The sequence below is a fragment of the Euleptes europaea genome, chromosome 21 (assembly GCF_029931775.1).
Source record: "Euleptes europaea isolate rEulEur1 chromosome 21, rEulEur1.hap1, whole genome shotgun sequence".
Lineage (NCBI taxonomy): Eukaryota > Metazoa > Chordata > Lepidosauria > Squamata > Sphaerodactylidae > Euleptes > Euleptes europaea.
The window spans coordinates 14,429,281-14,450,131 of record NC_079332.1 but is presented as its reverse complement, the minus strand read 5'-3'; the positions used below and the strand labels follow the sequence as shown (position 1 = coordinate 14,450,131).

Here is a 20,851-nt window from a genome sequence, read left to right as displayed (position 1 = left end):
CTCCGCTTGGCATGCGGAAGGTCCCAGGTTCAATCCCCGACATCTCCAGTTAAAAGGACCAGGCAGGAAGTGATATGAAAGACCTTTATCTGCCTGAGACCCTGGAAAAAGCCGCTGCCAGTCCAAGTAGACAAGACTGATCTTGATAGACCAAAAGGTCTGACTCTGTAGAAGGCACATTCATTTAGGGAAGTGCTGTGGTTCAGTGGAAGAGCCTCCTCTTGGCATGCAGAAGGTCCCAGGTTCATCCCCAGCATCTCCAGTTAAAAGGACCAGGCAGGTGGTGATATGAAAGACCTGGGGACTAACCGACTCTATGCACATGGGAGCTTTATGCTGAGTTTTCTGAACTGTTTCAGAGCTCCTTGTGTTGCACAACAGTCAATTCGACCAATGTAATTACTATGTAGAACAGGGGTGGGGAACGTCAGGCCCGGGGGCCGTATAAGGCCCGCGAAATCATTTTGTCTGGCCCTCCGTGGGTCCTGGCAGATCTCTAGCTCAGAAGGATCTAAGACTGGCGTTTCGCTCAAAAGTGAGTCGCTCAACGTGGCAGACACTCAGAGCCGTCTCGGGTTGTGCCTCTTGGCTAAATGTTTGACCAAATATAGCAGGCTAATTTTTAAGTTGATAATTTTGTTTGTTCCCGAATGATGTTATAAATATCCAAATGGCCCTTGGCAGAAAAAAGGTTCCCCACCCCTGATGTAGAAGAATAATGAATTGCTAGGAACAAAGTAGAGAACCAGCCTGGTGTAGTGGTTAAGAGCGGTGGACTCTAATCTGGAGAACTGGGTTCGATTCCCCGCTCCTCCACATGAGCAGTGGATTCTAACCTGGTGAACCGGATTGGTTTCCCCACTCCTCCACATGAAGCCAGCTGGCTGACTCTGGGCTAGTCAAGAGTTCTCTCTCTCAGCTCCACCCACCTCACAGGGTGTCTGTTGTGGGGTGGGGAAGGGAAGGCGATAGTAAGCTGCTTTGAGACTCCTTAAAGATAGAGAAAAAGCGGGGTATAAAAACCAACTCTTCTTCTTCCTTTGAAATGTGGTGTTGGAAGAGTGTGTTACGGATACCGCGGACCGCCCAAAAAAACAAATCAGTCGGTTATAGATCAAATCAAGCCGGAACTGACCCTAGAAGCTATAATGACTAAACTGAGGCTTATCGTACGTCGGTCACATTATGAGAAGACAAGAGTCACTGGAAAAGACAGTCATGCTAGGAAAATTCGAAGGCAGCAGGAAAAGAGGAAGACCCAAAAAGAGATGGATTGACTCCACAAGGGAAGCCACGGCCCTCAGTTTGCAAGGCTTGAGCAAGGCTGTTAAGGATAGGACGTTTTGGAGGACATTAATTCATATGGTCGCCATGATTCAGAAGCGACTTGAAGGCACTTACACACACACACAAAGGAACATTCGCTTGCATCAGGTTTTATTTTGCTGGAAATGAGAACTATTACAAGGGGAAGTATTTAATGCAATTTTTAACAAAATAAGTCAAATTTGAAATTTTAACAGCTCTTTTACAGGAAGGGTTCAGGCAGAGAAACATGAGCTTAGTGCAAAAATATTTAACACCTGTTAATGCATTTTTATGCGTTACAGGAAGAGCTCACAGCAGGATTGTGAGCCTCAATGTTAATTCAATTTTAAAGCTGCTGCGTTTTATCTGAGAATGCTTGGGGTTAGGAAGACCCAGGGACAAGACAGATTGAAGAAGACGATGATAAAGAAGAAAGGAAGCACTTGTTAACTACCTTTTCTGTTTTTTAATACTGTGGGTCCCTAGACATTATGAAGATCTTCTAAAAGTTTAGCTGAAGACAATGGAGGGTTTCAGCTTACAGGCATCACATCAACACATGAAGCTGCCTTATACTGAATCATGCCCTTGGTCCATCGAAGTCAGTATTGTCTGCTCAGACTGGCAGCCGCTCTCCAGGGTCTCAGGCAGAGGTCTTTCATCTCACTTACCTGCCTCGTCCCTTTAACTGGAGATGCCGGGGATTGAACCTGGGACCCTTCTGCATGCCAAGAAGAGGCTCTACCACTGAGCCACAGCCCCTCCCCTCGGTGCAAAAGAAAACAAGACTCTGCATTGGGGGGGAGGATGAAGAGGAGGGAGAGGAAGAGGAAGAATTTTTATACCCCGATTTTCTCTATCTTAAGGAGTCTCAAAGCAGCTTACAATCACCTGCCCCTCCCCACAACATACACCTAGTGAGGTAGGTGGGGCTGAGTTCAGAGAGAACTGTGCCTGGCCCAAGGTCACCCAGCAGGGTGCATGTGGAGGAACGGGGAAACAAACCCAGTTGCTCGGGAGGCTTAGCTAGGACAAGCTCGGACTTAGAGACCGGTCAAGCTTTTGGCCGCTGCTCTTTTCGTTAAATGAGACTCGTGGAGATCACAGCACGGAAAAGCCCCCAGGTCCAGCTGTGCCTGACCTCGCAGACGTTATTTTCCTTATCTGGGACGCACAAAGTTGACACCTGTTCTTAATCTCGCTCCGATCAGGTTCTCTGTTTCTTTCCACTCACACCTGCAGCACATTTATACCCTGCCAAAGAATCCGCAAGGATATTCGCCAACTGTTTGTGGGAGGGAAACCGCAACGCCGGGGGAGGTCTGTGCCGTGTCCTCGCCACCGATGGGGCTGTTAATGCATGGAAAGGTCTTCCGTCTATTACTCTCCCTCCCCCCCAGCTGTTCTCTGGTGCAGAAGGCGCTGTGTGTGAACATGAACACCAAGAGAAGCCAGGAGAGGAACGCGTGCTCGGCAGAAGGAGACCGCTGGTTCTTTTCCATTACCTCAAAAAGGCTGGGGAACAAAACACTCAGTGGAATCTGCAGGGCCAAACCGGGCCTCTGCTAACTACAGAAGTATTAAATGCAAAGGCAGTCCCCTGTGCATTACTGACCCAGGGGGTGACATCGCATCCCGACGTTTACTAGGCAGACTGTGTTTACGGTGTGGTTGCCATTGCCTTCCCTGGTCATCTATGCTTTACAGCCAGCAAGCCGGGTACTCATTTCACCAACCTCGGAAGGATGGAAGGCTGAGTCGACCTTGACCGGCAACCTGAAACCAGCTTCCGGCCGGGATCGAACTCAGGTTGTGAGCTGAGCTTTTGATTGCAGGACCACAGCTTACCACTCTGCATAGGGGTATTTCAATCACCTACCCTGACCCGGATGGCCCAGGCTAGCCCAATCTCCTCAGCTCTTGGAAGCTAAATAGGGTCAGCCCTGGTTAATAGTTGGATGGGAGACCACCAAGGAAGTCCAGGGTTGTTACGCAGGCAAACCATCTCTGTTTGTCTCTGCCCTGACCTGGGTAGCCCAGGCTAGCCTGATCTTGTCAGATCTTGGAAGCTAAGCAGGGTCAGCCTTTGTTAGTACTTGGATGGAAGACCACCAAGGAAGTCCAGGGTTGCTACGCAGTGGCAAGCAATTACAAACCACCTCTGTTTGTCTCTTGCCCTGATCTGGATGGTCCAGGCTAGCCCAATCTCATCAGCCCTTGGAAGCTAAATAGGGTCGGCCCTGGTTAATAGTTGGATGGGAGACCACCAAGGAAGTCCAGGGTTGCTACGCAGAGGCAGGCAATGGCAAACAGCCTCTGTATGTCTCTTGTCCTGATCTGGATGGCTCGGGCAGGCCTGACCTTGTCAGATCTCGGAAGCTAAGCAGAGACAGCCCTGAATACTACTTGGATGGGAAACGGCAGAGGAAATCCAGCAGGGTTGCTATGCAGGGGCAGGCAATGGCAAGCCACCTCTGTTCGTCCCTTGCCTCGAAAATCCTACATGGTGTCCATAAGATGGCTGCGACTTGATGGCATTTTCCACAGCCAATTCCATCACGTAATTCTGCCGGCCAGCTGCTTATTTATACTTGCCCATGCTGCTGGGATTCAGCCCGACATCAGGGCTTTGCCTGAAGCCCAAACGCTCCCGCGTGAAACAATATATTTTAAAAGCTCGTTTTAATGGTTTCTATGGTTCACCGCCTGACAGTTAGTAACCGACACCGAAGCTCAGCTAACTCTGGGATCAGCGGGTAATTTAAAGAGAGGGCCAGAAGCCTTTTTTATTGTTATTATTATTGACGGGATTCAATATTGCACGTGTCTCCCCCCCACCCCCAAAGACCGCTTTTGAACCAAAAGATTTAGATAAATATTGTCACAGTCTAGCTTCAAACAGACACAATGGCAGGGGAGCAAAGACTCCGAACATCAATCACACAGCATCTCTGGCGTCCTGTGAAACAGGCGTCTAGATTTGTTACTTTAAACCCCCATAAAAACGAGCTGGATGTTTGGGGGTGAAGAAGAAGCAGCTGTTGGGTTTTTTTAGTTTCTTTTCTTTTAATTCCCCACCACCACCATTTTGTTTTTAAATACTGTGTTAGAAGAGGAAGAGTTGGTTTTATACCCTGATTTTCTCTAACTTTAAGGAGTCTCAAAGTGACACAATCGCCTTCCTCTCCCCACAAGAGACACCTTGTGAGGTAGGTGGGGTTAAGAGAGTTTGAAGAGAACTGTGACTGTGTCATGGCCCAGACTTCAACAGGCGAGGCATCATCCGAGGAAGAGCTCACCAGATTAGAGTCCATCGCTCATGAAGAAGTGGGGAATCAAACCCAGTTCTCCACATAAGAGTCCATCGCTCTTAAGAAGAGTTGGTTTTTATATGCTGACTTTCTCTACCACTTAAGGGAGACTCAAACCGGCTTACAATCACCTTCCCTCCCCCTCCCCACAACAGACACCCTGGGAGGTAGGTGGAGCTGAGAGAGCTCTAAGAGAACTGCGGCTAGCCCAAGGTCACCCAGCTGGCTTCGTGTGTAGGAGCGGGGAAACAAATCCAGTTCTCCAGATTGGCCTCCGCCACTCATGTGGAGAAGTGGGGAATCAAACCTGGTTCTCCAGATCACAGTCCACCACTCCAAACCATCGCTCTTAACCACTACACCATGGTGGCTTTTAACCACTACACTGGTGGCCAGTGGGAAAGGGAGAGTGAGTAGCAAATGTAAAGTGAAGGGCAGGGGTTGTGGAACAGGGGAAGAGCCTCTGGTTTGCACGCAGAAGGTCCCAGGTTCAATCCCCGGCATCTCCAGTTAAAAGGACCAGGCAGTAGGTGATGAGAGAGACGTCTACCTGAGATCCTGGAGAAGTGCTGCCGGTCTGAGTAGAATCAGACCCTTGACGGGATTCAGTATAAGGCAGCTTTATGTGTGCATTCATGTGTCTGTACTTCTTGTTTATTGTGTGTTGTTGTAAAAATAGAGCAGCTGGTGAGGTTTAAGATGCAGAGGCTTGTGTGGTTTCCCCACAGTGGGGGTGCTTTTCTCCAGTAGGGGAAGGGTCTTTCCAGCGGAGGAAGGATGTTCTGCTGGCAGAATGGATATGTCGGACCCAAGCATTTCAACAACTTGGAAGAAAACAAAAACCACATTGGGCATATGGGTCCATTTTGCAAACAGTAGGGTAGGTCCAACCATTCCCCCATGGATCCTTCCGCCAACTTAAGGGGCCTTCCGCTAACTTAAGTGGCTCTTCCGCTAATGGAAGAAGCGCTTAAGTTGGAGGGGGTCTCTTTAGACTGATGGAAGACCTCAAATTTGCTCAGTGGAGCAAGAAGACAGAGGTAGGATCCACTCCAGCATATGGCCATCTGTCAGCATTGCTGATTCTATGACCTTAGGCGGATCATGGGAGGGAGGGCACCTTGACCATCTTCTGGGCGGGGAGTAGGGGTCACTGGGGGTGTGTGTGGGGAGATAGTTGTGAATTTCCTGCTTTGTGCAGGGGGTTGGACTAGATGACCCTGGTGGTCACTTCTAACTCTGAGTCTATGATTCTATATATAATCTGAGACAGAAAATTTCCCAAACTCCTGCCCTAAGCAGTGGATTTAATGCACATACTAGTTTCACGTATGAAAATTCAGATGAGATCAGTACTAAAATAAACTTTGCCAGATTCGAGCATAGTAAAAAAATAATAATAAAAAGGCCAGTTTATAAAACACTCCCCAGTGAGAATCTTGAATTAAGAAAGGTCAGCAAAACCAGAAGAGATTATGTTCTCAGAGGCAGAGAAAACAGCCCGCGGGGGGTTCTGAAATTTTGATAGAAGCGGATTGCTGGATACACCTGCTGAGCCTCGGTCAGCTTTACATAATTAAATCCAGATTTTTCTCCACGTGTGCCTGTTGGAGCCTGTCATATAAACTCGGGGCCCTTTAAAAAAAAATGTGGCGCATTATATAAATGAAACTAAACAATTATTAGGTAAGTTTCCATGATTTAAGCAAGCAAGCAAAAAGAAACAAAATTCGCTGGAGCCAGCGCGGCCGCTGAGACGGGAACCCTGTGCCAAAATAATAGGCCCGTTCCAGGCTTTGACGTGCGTTCCTCAAAATGTGTGCTGCGACACCCTTTCCAGCAGTGGCCGTCGATCCTTCCAGACCTCACTTTTAATGCCCGGGGACAACATGGGATCCACTCAGCCTCGAGGACATTACCGGAAGTCCCCTGGAATGGAGATCCTGTCGAAAAGATCTGCGTGCGCGAGGGGCAATTCTAGGATTTATCTAGAGCAAGGGTCCCCAACATGGTGCCTGCAGGTGTCACAGTACCCGCCAACACCTTTCCTGGTGCCTGCAAAGTGTTTTTAGAAAGTGGGTGGGGTCAGGCGGGGATTTTGCCCAACAAGGCTTCCAATTGGCCACTGGAGATTTGCTTGGCTGTGCAGGTTTTTGACAATGTGTCTGCAGCTGCCACCACAGCACAAGGATCTCCACCGTGCGACTGAAGGTAAGCTGTGGCAGCCATTTTGGGGCTGCGCCCACCAAGCTGTGTCGGAATTCCAAAGGAGCCCGTGGGCTCAAAAAAGATTGGCGACCCTTGACCCAGAGGGGGAAAAAATGGAAATAACATCCTGCCTTGACCTGGATAGCTCCAGGCTAGCCTCCTCAGAGCTCAGAAGCTAAGCAGGGTCGACCTAGGTAAGTATTTGGATGGGAGACCTCCAAGGAATACCAGGCTCATGATGCGGAAGCAAGGCAATGGCAAACCACGTCTGAACGTCTCTTGCCTTGAAAACCCCACCAGAGGTTGCCATAAGTCAGATGTGACTCGACGGTTAAAAAAATAAAGATTTAAGGCGCCAAACAACTGAACTTACCCGATTACCCCTTTGCTATTGCTTTTCATTATACCGCTGCTACTTTTAACTATGGGTTCGGCTTTGTTCAGAACTGTCGTGTCACATGGGTAAAGCAATTTCCTTCAAAACAAAAAGGCTTCCCTTTTTGGCACAACCATGCTGTGATTAACGCATCCCTTTTACTGTGGGTATTCACACCCTTTCAATTAATTACAAGGCGTTTTTCACCATCGGAAGTCACTTCGGGGCGTTTCCTGCAACCAAGGAAACGTGTCAGGAGTATCCCATAGAACTTATGACCGATTTCCTGTTTAACGCTAGCTGAAAAGGATACTCCCGCTAGTTGCTTTGACCCTGACAGCTTATGGCTTAAATGACTCAAGGCATACTTCGCAATATGAACTGAAAACAAGATTAGTGGTTATTATCCAGCTGCCTCCCAAGAGAACCTTTGGAATGACAGAGATTCCCCAGCCCCCTTTGGAGTCCTCTGCAAGACTAGTCAAACTCCAATTCTGAAGATCCTCTGGAGGAATGCCATGATACCTCAAAGGGTATAATACTGGCCTAAATGCCCTATGAGGGGTTAGGGCTGTTTAGCTTGGAAAGACATGATAGAGGTCTATAAAATTATGCATGGTTTAGAGTGGACAGGGAGAAGCTTTTCTCCCTCTCTCGTAATACCAGAACGCGGGGTCATCTGCTGAAGCTGGAGGGTGGGAGATTCAAAACAGAACAAAGGAAGTATTTCTTCACACAACGCAGAGTTAAATTGTGGAACTCCCTCCCCCAGGATGTGGCGATGGGTGCCAACTTGGAAGGCTTTAAGAAGAGAGTGGACATGTTCACGGAAGATAGTGTTATCCAAGGCTACTAGTCAAAATGAATACTAGTCATGATGCATCCCTAGTATCAGAGGGACATGCCTATTATATTAGGTGCTGTGGAACACAGGCAGGACGGTGCTGCTGCAGTCGTCTTGCTTGTGGGCTTCCTAGAGGCACCTGGTTGGCCACTGTGTGAACAGACTGCTGGACTTGATGGGCCTGGGTCTGATCCAGCAGGGCTTTTCTTATGTTCTTATCCTCCAAGGCAATAATTTCTAACAAACTGCCCAATACAGATTCAAATACACCAGATTTTGTTTTTCTAAAATTTGTGTTTTGTTCTTCCTTGCTCTGTTTGAGAGTGCAATTGCTTCTCTGGGTCTGAATGAATCACGGTTTGAGTGAGCTTTATGGCCAAGGACATTTCAGGCTTACAACGTTAATTTGATACAGGGCGATCAAGTTCGATACAGAAGCATACCACTGCTGCATCAAATGAATGTCCAAAGTCCTGAGTTTTGAGCTGAAGCTGTTTTCTGCCACTCGCTTGTTGGTAACAAAGTGACCGGGTTGCCTAGAAGGCCAGCGTGTCAATCAATACAGATCTTTCCAAGGGCAAATCCATAAAACGACTTTTTAGAAAGGTTACACGGCTGCTGGAGAGAAATTAAAGGGTACCTATTGCAGAAAGAATGAAGAGCAAGATTCAAGTCCAGTAGCACCTTAAAGAACAACAAGATTTTCAGTGTATGAGCTTTCGAGATTCAAGGCTCCCTGCGTCAGATACAAGCTTTGACTTGCGAAACCTGGAGAGGCAGCATGGTGTAGTGGTTAAAGTGTTGGGCTAGGATCTGGGAAATCTGGTTCGAATCCCCCACTCTGCCATGGAAACTCGCTGGGCGACATTGGGCCGGTCATACATTCTCAGCCTAACCTACCTCACAGGGTCATTGGGAGGATCAAACTGAGGAGAGGAGAACAATGTAAGCCGCTTTGGTCCCCGCTGGAGAGGAAGGCAGTATATAAATCAAGTAAATAAATAAATATACCCTCAAAATCTTGGTGGTCTCTAAAGGGCTACTTGATGCGAAGTTTGCTCTTCTGCTGCAGACCAACATGGCTACTCGCCCACGGAGAGGATGACATCTTCCCTAAATTACAGTAAGATATAAGAGTGCTGCGTCTGGACCTGGAGGATCCAGCCTTAAGTCACATTTGCATCTTTAGTGTCCAGCTATTTCTTCATGCTTACGACACATTTGCCTCGTTTTAATGTGTGGCATTAGAATACCGACCACAAGAACATGCGCTTCATTCTTCTGCTCTTCCAATGAAAAGGTCACGGTTGGCAACTATCCCCCGCACAATATGCATCCGAGAATACCTTTCGAGCAGATGGACAGACAACCCACCCATCAAAGCGCAGTTCAATACGGTAGGCAGAGAACTCCAGCCGCTCCGCATATTGAGCACGCTGCTGTTGCTCTTGCTCTCGCTCCGTTACGAAAGTTGCGCAACAGAAGACACGCACGTGTCTCCCCCCCCAGCATGGAATGCAATCAATTTCCTCCCCTCCGCCCTGAAACATTATAAGTAAACCATTCAGACTGTCTGGGTATTTTTGGTCTTAAGCGCTGCTGGAGATCGGAAACTGGAACTCGTCCAAGTGGGGAACCTATAGTTTGTAACATGCTCGGCTTTTCAAGTGGCGACCGGGTCTTTCTTTGGAAAAAAGGATAAACACTACCCTTCATGTTTATCTGGATCCTGTAGCTTGCTTTTGCTAGCGATGGAAGCTTTCTTCTTTTTAAACACGGTATTTTTGCTTGTTGTTGTTCGATACTGGAATTTTAAGCCCCATGCTAATTACGGTAAATAACTTTTTGAAGCCTGGAAGTGCTCACTTGGCCTGGCATATAATTATCAAACCCAGGGCATGCAAATGTAAGGCTTTGTTCTTCATAATTTTTTTTTGCCCAAAAAGCGGTTTTTGCCGAGAGCTCTTTGATATCATCCAAATGTCATGGTAAATGCTGTGCCTAGCATAATTCAAAGCTACCCATCTTCAAGTCATTTTAGTACAATTTCATTGTACCGTGAAGGAAGAAGGATCTACGTTCAATAAATCAACTTGTTACATGCAACAGAAGTAGCTGATCTACTGTTCCAGGGATACTTCAAGATGCAAGGAAGACTTCTTGGTTTGACTCTCTTTGGGTTTTTTTTTTTTTTTCTCTTTGCTCACTAAAAGTCTAGAGTAGGGGTGTCGAACTCATTTGTTACGAGGGCCAGATATGACATAAATGTCACCGGGTCAGCCGGGCCATGTGTACCATAAAATTTAATGCCAGGGACCGGGCTTTACAGAAGACACAGGCAAACTTTACAGAAACTTTACAGAAGACACAGGCAAAACCAACTGATGATATTATTTTTTTACTTGATTTTTTGACTTAAAATATGAACGTGCTTAAAAGAATAACACTCTTATTTAACAGTTTTTGATAACTGACTTTTATTTAACAGTCTTTGATAATTGACCTCGGGGCTGGGAGGGTGGCTGCCTCAGCTGGCTCGCGGGCTGAATAAGAGCCCTCAAGGGGCCTGATCTGTTGAGGTTTGCCAGGCTACAAAACTTACCTTGTCAAATACTCCAGTGCCAGTTTGGAGCCTGATGGTTTTTTAATTTCTTCCTCCTTGGCGACGATCCCCGCCTCTCGCATTAATTTCTTCTGCTCCTTCTTGCGCTCTTTCTTCAGCTTCCTTTCCAATGTCCTCTTCTCCTCCGGTGTCAGCTCCTGGTTCGTTTCCTCTTTCTCCTCCTTGCCCTGAAAAAAACAAAATAGTAAAACTCAAAACAACTATCTGAGAAAACCCGATATTCTGATGCAGATACATGCGGAGAGATGACTTGTAAACTGCGAAGACTTCAGAGTGTGATCTTTGCACAAAAATACATTTGTCCCCATGGGCCCACATCCCTGAAGTCTGGAGGTGGGTGTGGCCATGTTCTTTCCCTGATGCAGTGTCCCTGATGCAAGCATGCACGCATCTATCCATCCAATCTATCTGTGAACAGTGGTTAAAATGCTTAGGGCTGTTTAGCTTGGAAAGAAGGCGGTTAAGGGGAGACATGACAGGTCTATAATATTATGCATGGTATGGAGAGAGCAGACAGGGAGAAGCTTTTATCCCTCTCTCATAATACCAGAACATGGGGTCATCTGCTGAAGCTGGAGAGTGAGAGATTCCAAACAGAGAAAAGGAAATATTTTTTCACACAACGCAGAGTTAAATTGTGGAACTCCTTGCCCCAGGCGATGGATGCCAACTTGGAAGGCTTTAAGAGGGGAGTGGACATGTTCATGGAGGAGAAGGCTATCCATGGCTACTAGTCAAAATGGCTACTAGGTTATGATGCATACCTATTCTTTCCAGGATCAGAGGGGCCTGCCTATTATATTAGGTCCTTTGGAACACAGGCAACACAATGCTGCTGCAGTCGTCTTGCTTATGGGCTTCCTGGAGGCCCCTGGATGGCCACTGTGTGAACAGATTGCTGGACTTGATGGTCCTTGGTCTGATCCAGCATGGTCTTTCTTATGTTCTTACGTGCTTATCTAGCCATCTATTTTATCCATCTATCTATCCATCTATCCATATATCTTATCCGTTTATCCATCCAATCTATCCATCCATCCATGGTGGAAAGTGCTGTCAAGTCACAACCAACATATGGCGACAGGGCTTTCGAGGCAAGAGACAAACAGGTTTGTCATTGCCTTCCTTTGAATTGCATCCCTGGACTTTCTCTGTGGTCTCCCATTCAAGTACTAACCAGGGCTGATCCTGCTTAGCTTCCGAGATCTGAGGAGATTGGGCTAGACTGGGCCATCCAGGTCGAGGTAGAAATTAAACAGGGAACATTGGTGTGGGAAAGTGCCATCAAGTCACAGCCAACTTATGGCAACCCCGTAGTGTTTTCCAGGCAAGAGACGTTCAGAGGTGGTTTGCCATGGCCTGGCTCTGCGTAGCGACCCTGGACTTCTTTAGCGGTCTCCCATCCAAGTACTAACCCAGATCGACCCTGTGTAGCCTCCAAGATCTGAAGAGATCAGGCTAGCCTGGGCCATCCAGGCATGGTGTAGTGGTTAAGAGAAGTGGTTTGGAGCGCTGGACTCTAATCTGGAGAACCGGGTTTGATTCCCCACTCCTCCACATGAGCAGCAGACGCTAATTTGGTGAACTGGGTTGGTTTCTCCACTCCTCCACATGAAGCCAGCTGGGTGATCTTGGGCTAGTCACAGCTCTATTGGAGTTCTCTCAGCCCCACCTACCTCACAGGGTGTCTGTTGTGGGGAGGGGAAGGGAATTGTAAGCTGGTTTGATTCTCCCTTAAGTGGTAGAGAAAGTCGGCATCTAAAAACCAACTCTTCTTCTAACAAGGAAGTTGGTTCCTTTTACCATATGTGGTGGACCTGTGACAAAGCCAAGGATTTTTGGGATATGATTTATAATGAATTAAGACTGATACTACAAAAAAATATACCCAAAATACCAGAAATGATGCTACTAAGTATGATACCTGATGACCTGTCAACACAAAGAAACTTTTTGATTTACGCTACAACAGCTGCAAGATTGCTCTATGCAGCAAAATGGAAAGGGGCAGATATCCCTGGGAAAAAAGACTGGATTATGAAAATGTTTGAACTGGTGGAAATGGCAAAACTTACAGCTACTATAAATCAAAAAGACAATGTTCGATTTATGGGGGAATGGGAGGCTTGGATGAAATATTGTGAATATGAATTGAAACTGGGAAAAATGCAAGAATACCTTTTAATCTGATCTAAATGACACTATTAATATTAAGAATTATAACCATTTATATCAATAGAGTATGTTATATGAAATTTAAATGAAATTTAAATGAGTTTAAGAATAATTAAGATCAGTCCATATTAAGTTGGGATAAAATACTTTATTAAGAGGCGGACAGAGGTGATGGGGAAGTCAAAGAAATTTCCTTTATTTTTTCTCTCTTCGTAATGTTTATATGTTCTGAGTTATTATGGAAAATTTCTATTATAAAAACCAATAATTTTTTTTAAAAAAAAATAAAAACCAACTCTTCTTCTTTTCCTATATAAATTATTTATATACTGTTAACTTTCAAACCATTTTAAGTCAGAGCTGCTCCACATTTGGCACAGAGACCAATCTGGGAACAGAATGTGGGGTCTGACAGACCCAGTTCAAATCCCCACTCTGCGGTGGGAACTTGGGGCCAGTCACGTGCTCTCAGCCTAACCCACCCTGCCAGGTCGTTGTGAGGATAAAACGGAGGGAAGGAGAAGGACGTTAGGGAGGAAGGTAGAGTATAAATGAAGTCAATAAATGCTGCTTCCGCAAGTCGCCGCTGGGGAGACACCTGCGTTTTTAGATATGCCTTTATCCCATTTGCCCTGCAGAAAATTACGTATGCTTAGCACACCTTAGGTATACATCTTTTAAAAAATAAAGTTGCGAGGTGGCCTTAAATGTTGGATCAATGTTTGGTGGACTTCTAACACATGGTGCTGCCACACTCCCTATGCACTCTCTTTCCTTATCACGGCTGAAAGCCCTGACCGCAAACAGGAATAACAAGAAGGCCCTCATTCCTTACATACAACTGAACAGATAGATAAGACGACGGGTAACTCATTCTGGAACTCGGCGAGACAGTAACACACTTTCTCATTGCTAATTGCTCCCTCTGCCTTCACTCACATTCAGGTGTGGTACGGGAACGAGCAAGACCTTAAAATTATGGGGGGGGGGTGGAGAAAAAAACCGAAACGTGAAATTAATAACTTGGGAGAGGCCAAGACCCCAGCATTAAAAATGATCACTTGGTTAGCATTGGAAGAAGAAGAGTTGGTTTTTATACACCATTTTTCTCAGCCTTTAAGGAGTCTCAAAGCGGCTTACAATCTCCTTCCCTTCTTCTCCCTGCAACAGACACCTTGTGAGGTAGGCAGGGCTGAGAGAGTTCGGCCAGAACTATGACTAGCCCAAGGTCATCCAGCAGGCTTAATGTGGAGGAGTGGGGAATTGAACCTGGTTCTCCAGATCAGAGTCCACCGCTCTTAAGAAGCAGTGATTGAGTCAGTCTGGTTAGAAGGTCATACTATGATCTGGGAGACTCAGGATCAAATCCCTGCTCTGCCAACGGAAGATTGCCGGGTGACCCCAGGCCCATCACACACTCTCAGCTTTACCAGACCTCACAGGGCTATTGTAGTGAGGCTGTAATGGACACGGGAGGAAGGCGTTGCAAACCACTTGGGGGGTCCCCAAGTGGAGAGAAAAGCAGGGTACATGTGAAGAGGGTTTATACTGAACCAGACTGCCGGTCCATCAAAGTCAGTATTGTTTACTGAGGCCAACAGTGGCTCTCCAGGGTCTCAGGAGGAGGTCTTTCACATCGCTTACCACCTGATCCTTTTAACGGGAGATGCCAGGGATCGAACCCAGGACCTTCTGCATGCCAAGCAGCTGCTCTACCACTGAGCTGCAGCCCCTTCCACAGAGTATACACAGGTAAACATAGCTAATAAAATAAAATAAAAAACATAGCACGGAGATAAGTATCAGGTCAACGTGATCTTTTGCGCTTAAATCAGAGTAGCACTGCAGGGCTTTCTGGCAAACAAGGCAGGTTGTAAAACCTTAAAAATGTACCCTGCATTTTTGCTTTTGACAGGATCTTTTACACCTGAGGCCAAGAACAACCAGAATCTTGGATAAAGGTAGGAAAGTGACGGTCTTTATACGATTAGCCGCTGTTTGGGGATCATTATTTATTGAAACCACAAGGTGTGGTGGAGAGAAAGAACGGGAAAGAGCGCAAAAAGTGGCGGTCACTGAACTGTTTGTTAAAGATTATCGCAACAGCTACACACACTCGACTTAATCTTCTTTGCAGAAGAATGTAATGAAGTTGTTTATTTATTTATTGCCCGGAACAGCCAAGCTTTTGAATTGAGAGGACTGCATTTCATCACGAGAGTGTTTCCGATAACAGCGGCCTATCCTTCTCGCCTTGGAAGTAACAATGTACACTTATCTCTCTAACTCCCCCCTCTCCTCATTCACATTCCTTGCATTATCAAAAAAAAAAAATCTCTTTATTGCCTTCTGGCATTGTTTTATTTCTCCCCGGAATGCATCCCCGCAGCTAGGCTCCAGTGGAAAATGACGAGGCAGGCAAACGCAGATTAGGAAGGTTATCACTCCGGCACATCTAAACCAGCAAAATGCTTTGCTCTCCTTTGAAAAAAAATAAAAATTAAGAGGCCAGTCCTGTGTTAAAAAAATAAGAATGTGATGCCGAGCCGCAACCGACTCATGGTGACCCCAATCTCTGGTCGTTCCAGGCAAGAGAGGAGCAGAGGTGGTTTGTCATTGCCTTCCACCGGGTAGTGACCCCCCCGGTCTTCCTTGGTGGTCTCCCATCCAAGAGCTAACTGTAGCTGACCCTGCTTAGCTTCTGAAGTTCTGATGAGCTCGAGTTAAGCCGGGCTATCCAGGTTGCTAATCCTGCATTAAGAAAGTCAAAAAGATCTGCCCTCAAGGTTAAGCCCTCGGAGAGAACATACGGAACGATGGAAACGTGACCCACGGAGACTTTTGGACTCAACCTCCCAACTAGGGGTTGCCGACTCTGGGTTGGGAAATTCCTGGAGATTTTGTGGGGTGGAACCTAGGAAGGGTGGGGTTTGGGGAGAAGAGGGATCTCAGGCGGGTTATAATGCTACAGAGTCCACCCTCCAAAGAGGCTGTTTTCTCCAGGGGAACTGATCTCTTTTGTCTGGAGATCAGCCGTAATTCTAGGAGATCTGCAGGCCCAGCCTGGAGGTTGGCAACCTACGCCCAACTTAATTGCTCTGAGAATGCCGAATTTTTTGATAACCTCTGAAATACAACCCAACCCAACCAGCCTTCTCCTCTTTACTATACACTCCTCAACTTTCCTTGCATGTTGTGTTCTGGTCGTTCAATTAATTACCGTAAGTACATTTTTAGGTTTGTCTAAGGGAACGTTTGCTTGCAGCTTCAGGCTTTGGCCTGGAGCGATGACAGGAAGATCTATTAACGCTGAAGTTTCAAAAGCTCAGTAAACAAGGCAGGGCTGAGTCGGTGTGTTTTGAGGCTGTTCTGCAGCAGTTTTTAAGAAAACAGTTTATCCAAACGGCCCTGGGGAGAGGGGGCGAAATCTAGAACAGCACACCAGAAAAAGATGCTCCATTTTCGCAAGTTTAGAACAGGGATGTACGGAGCCAGGTTTAACAGGGGGCTAGAGCAACTGCCCTATCAGGAGCAGTTAAAACGCTTAGGGGCTGTTTAGCTTAGAAAGAAGGCGGTTAAGGGGAGACATGATAGAAGTCTACAAAATTATGCATGGTACGGAGAGAGTGGACAGGGAGAACCTTTCTCCCTCTCTCATAATGCCAGAACGCAGGGGTCATATGCTGAAGCTGGAGGGTGAGAGATTCAAAACAGATAAAAGGAAGCATTCCTTCACACAACGCAGATTTCAATTGTGGAACTCCCTGCCCCAGGATGTGGTGATGGCTGCCAACTCGGAAGGCTTTAAGAGGGGAGTGGACATGTTGATGGAGGAGAGGGCCATCCATAGCTACTAGTCAAAATGAATACTAGTCATGATGCACACCTATCTTCTACAGTATTAGAGGAGCATGCCTATTATATCAGGTGCTGTGGAACATATGCAGGATAATGCTGCTGCAGTCGCCTTGTTTGTGGGCTTCCTAGCGGTGCCTGGTTGGGCCACTGTGTGAACAGACTGCTGGACTTGATGGGCTTTGATCTGATCCACCAGGGCTTTTCTTATGTTCTTAAACCACATCAACATTCAGAGCAGGCGATCAACAAAGAGCCTGTGTAAGAAAGCCGGTTTGCAGAACTGCAACGATAAAACCTAACATTCCTGAGGATGAAGAATCCAGAAAGTTTCCGCAGCCAAAACACTGGTTGTTGTGAATGCTTTCCTGGGAAGCGGCACACGCAAGGTCGTGCAATAAGTCATAAAAACACACCGGAGGCCTCTGCACAATTATTTTAGCACACTGGTGTAAATCTGTGCGTGGTTTACACTTAGGGTACAGGCCACTGTTTGCCTCTCCCATTTCCCGTTCTGCAAAGTATCTTTAAGAAGTTCTTTGGTGGTGGCATAAAGTGCTGTCAAAGTCGCAAGCAACTTATGGCGACCCTGCAGGGGTTTCAAGGTAAGAGAGGAACAGCGGAGGTTTGCCGTTGCCTGTCTCTGGCATAGTGACCCTGGACTTGGCGGCCTCCCATCCAAGTACTAACCAAAGCCAATCCTGTTTTATCTTCTGAAAGCTGACGAGATCAGGCCAGCCTGGGCTATCTGAGTCAGGGGAAAAGACAAATAGAGGTGGTTTGCCATTGTCTTCCTCTGTGTAGTGACCATGGACTTCCTTGGTGGTCTCCCATGGTGGTACTATGACCAGGTGGTATTATGGTACCATACTATGGTACCATACTATGGTACTATGGTACCAGGTGGTACTATGACTTGGTGGTACTATGACCAGGGCCCTGCTTGGATTCTGAGATTTCATAGAATCATTGAGTTGGAAGGGACAACCAGGGTCATCTAGCCCAACCCCCTGCACGATTCAAGAAATTCAAAACTACCTCCCCGCACACACACAAACACCCCCAGTGACCCCTACTCCATGCCCAGAAGTTGGCCAAGATGCCTTCCCTCTCATCATCTGCTTAAGACCATAGAATCAGCCTTGCTGACAGATGGCCATCTAACCTCTGCTTAAAAACCTCCAGTGAAGGAGAGCTCACCATCTCCCAAGGAAGCCTGTTCCACTGAGGAACCACTCTAAATGTTAAAAAATTCTTCCTAATGTCTAGACAGAAACTCTTTTGATTTAATTTCAACCCGTTGGTTCTGGTCCGACCTCCTGGGGCAACAGAAAACAACTCGGCGCCATCCTCTATATGACAGCTCTTCAAGTACTTGAAGATGGTTACCATATCCCCTCTGTCTTCTCCTCTGCAGGCTAAACATACCCAGCTCCTTCAGCCTTTCCTCATAGGACAAGATTTTCCTCATTTAACAAGACTGGCCTAGCCTGGGCCATCCAGGTCAGGGCAGAAAGCTCTTTAGGCCTAACCCTAACCCATAAAAATCTTTGCCTGCAAATACTAGCCAGGGTCAAGGATGAGAGTGCGTGACCGGCCCGAGGTCACCCAGCAAGTTTCCATGGCAGAGTGGGGGATTCAAACCTGGGTTTCCCAGACCTAGTCCGACACCTTAACCACTACTTATAGGCTGCATTCCAAAACTGTGGTGACGTTTATACATTTGAGCAAAGTAAGCTGATCACCATTTTAATAGAGGATCTTCACTGGGGTGGCGGGGACAGGTTAATTTCAGCAAGACTGTTCCCAATTCGTTATTTCAGTATCTTTTTTTTTTTTTTAAAGTAGGACTTTTGTTTTATGTCGATTGTTCCTTTAGTTAGCCATGTGCAAAATGCTGCAGAGAATTCTGCAACAGGAATTCTGCAACAGATTTTAAATGCAGGAAAGGCAGAAGCCGTATATCCTCACTTGGCGGTGCAATAAATCAAAAACCAAGAGCACAGGAAAACTGATATAGTCTCGTTCGCAAAACTGGCCGCCAGCTGCCATACCTGGGGCTGCGTTACCTCATTCGATCTTTACCTCAAGGTCAGACTAGCTCAGCGTGAAAACAGAGGGCAGAGAAAACCATCTCCAGTTTTCCGGGGGTGCGCTCTATGCTTTCTGGGGTCCTTTCCTGAATCAAAACATGGAATTAACAAGACTTGGAGCTGCCACCACTCTGAAATGGGTAAAAAGTCAGATCTGGGGTATTAATTTTCATTTGCGCCTGCTTAGAAGCTCCCAGTTCATGAGCTGAACTAAAATGGAACTGGGTGGGTAAACTGAATAAACAGGGGGGGAAATGTACTGAAGGGGGAAAGAATACGCTCGCCAAGGTCAAAACTAAGCATAATCCTGACAGTCTATAGCAGGGGTGTCAAATATACGGCCCGCAGGCTGAATCCGGCCCACAAGCCAGCCGAGGCAGCCCCCCCCCACTCTCGATCTGGGCTGGCAAGGCCCGTCCCAGCCTGTCCAAGTGACATTTATGTTATATCCGGCCCTCGTAACAATTGAGTTAGACACCCTTGGTCTATAGGGAATGTAGTCAAAAAGAGCAGGAGTCCAGTAGTACAACAAACAACAACTCTGAAATACCCATTGTGTCTAAAGTTTTATTCTGACCGTCTTCTAGAAGCACGATCTCCCATATTGTTTCGGAGGGCATAGCCATGTTAAGTCTTGCCTTCAGCAAAATTAAGACTGCAATCCTAACAACACTTTCCTGGGAGTAAGCCCCATTGAATAGAACAGGGATTACCTCTATGTAGACCAGCTTAGGATTGTGCCCTTAACCAACTACAAGTCCGGCAGCAGCTTAAAGACGAACCAAATCTGTTTTTCCAGCCAAAGCTTCTGTGACTTAGAGCTCACTTCATCAGATATGCAAGGGTCACATCTACAGCAGTTATTTATACCCATGCAAGTCCCCCCCCCCTTGAGGCTGATGGGTTTCCACCCCTTATGGCTCAACGCAGTGCCTCACATTATAAGAAGTCATGGCCGTGTTAAGTCTCTTGGGGCAAAATTAAACAGAAGTCCAGTGACACCGTTCTTATCAGCTGCATGTTTTGTACAGTCATTTCAAATGAAGCACAGCGCAGCTAATTCTTGCTCACCAGGCTTTAGTCGCTCCTGGACTCATGCACACCCGCGTCCCTGTCGACTTGAAGCCAAGCGCACAGACGCAAACGCAAAATCAAACTCGGACACCAAGGCCAAGTATGCAAGAATTTTTATAGCTATGTGGAGCACGGTGTCACAGCTCGATAAAGAATGCAAACAGCTTGGGATTCACGTCTGCCCCAGAGACACCTTCAGCTAAAGGGCATCATAACCCTTCTTAGAAGATAGTTTCAGAGGGGAGCCGGGCTGGTCCGCGGTAGAACAGCTAGACTCCAATTCAGTAACACCGTATGTGTGTGTATGTGTGTGTGTCTCCCATCAAGTCGCAGCCAACTTATGGCGACCACGTAGGGTTTTCAAGGCAAGAGACGTTCGGAGGTGGTTTGCCATTGCTTACCTCCGTGTGGGCTGGGAGAGTTTGGAGAGAACTGTGACTGGCCCAAGGTCACCCAGCAGGCTTCATGGGGAGGAGTGGGGAAATCGAGCTCGGTTCTCCAGATTAGAGTCCACCGCTCTTAATCACTATGCCACGCTATTACTACGGGACTCTAACCTCACTCTTCTACTACAGACCAACATGGCTACCAACCTGAAACTGTCTTCATGGAGAAAATGACTCCTATGGAGGGTGGACTCTATGTCATTTTATCCCATGGAGGACCCTTCCCCTCTCCAAACCCTGCCCTCCCCAGGCTTTTACCCACAAACCTTCAGGAATATCCCAACTCAAAGTTGGCAACCCTACATTTCAATGTGATTTCAGAACACATTTTGGGGTACTTTGGAGTGTTAACTTGGCTTGGAGAGCAGTGGTTTGGAGCAGTGGACTCTGATCTGGAGAACTGGGTTCAACTCCCCAATCCTCCACATGAGTGGCGGAGGCTAATCTGGAGAACCGGGTTGCTTTCCCCACTCCTACACACGAAGCCAGCTGGGTGACCTTGGGCTAGTCACACCTCTCTTAGAGCTCTCTCAGCCTC

The 20,851-nt window shown here is 46.9% G+C and overlaps 1 protein-coding gene across 1 annotated transcript in view; it reads right to left on the bottom strand.

Annotated features, from left to right (window-relative positions):
- Positions 1-20,851, bottom strand: part of C21H7orf50 (chromosome 21 C7orf50 homolog) — a 132,901-nt gene that overhangs the window by 8,055 nt on the left and 103,995 nt on the right. Inside the window, exon 3 of the mRNA XM_056866627.1 lies at positions 10,650-10,819. Within this exon, the coding sequence (XP_056722605.1) occupies positions 10,650-10,819 (170 nt within the window). The remainder of the gene's footprint in view (positions 1-10,649; positions 10,820-20,851) is intronic.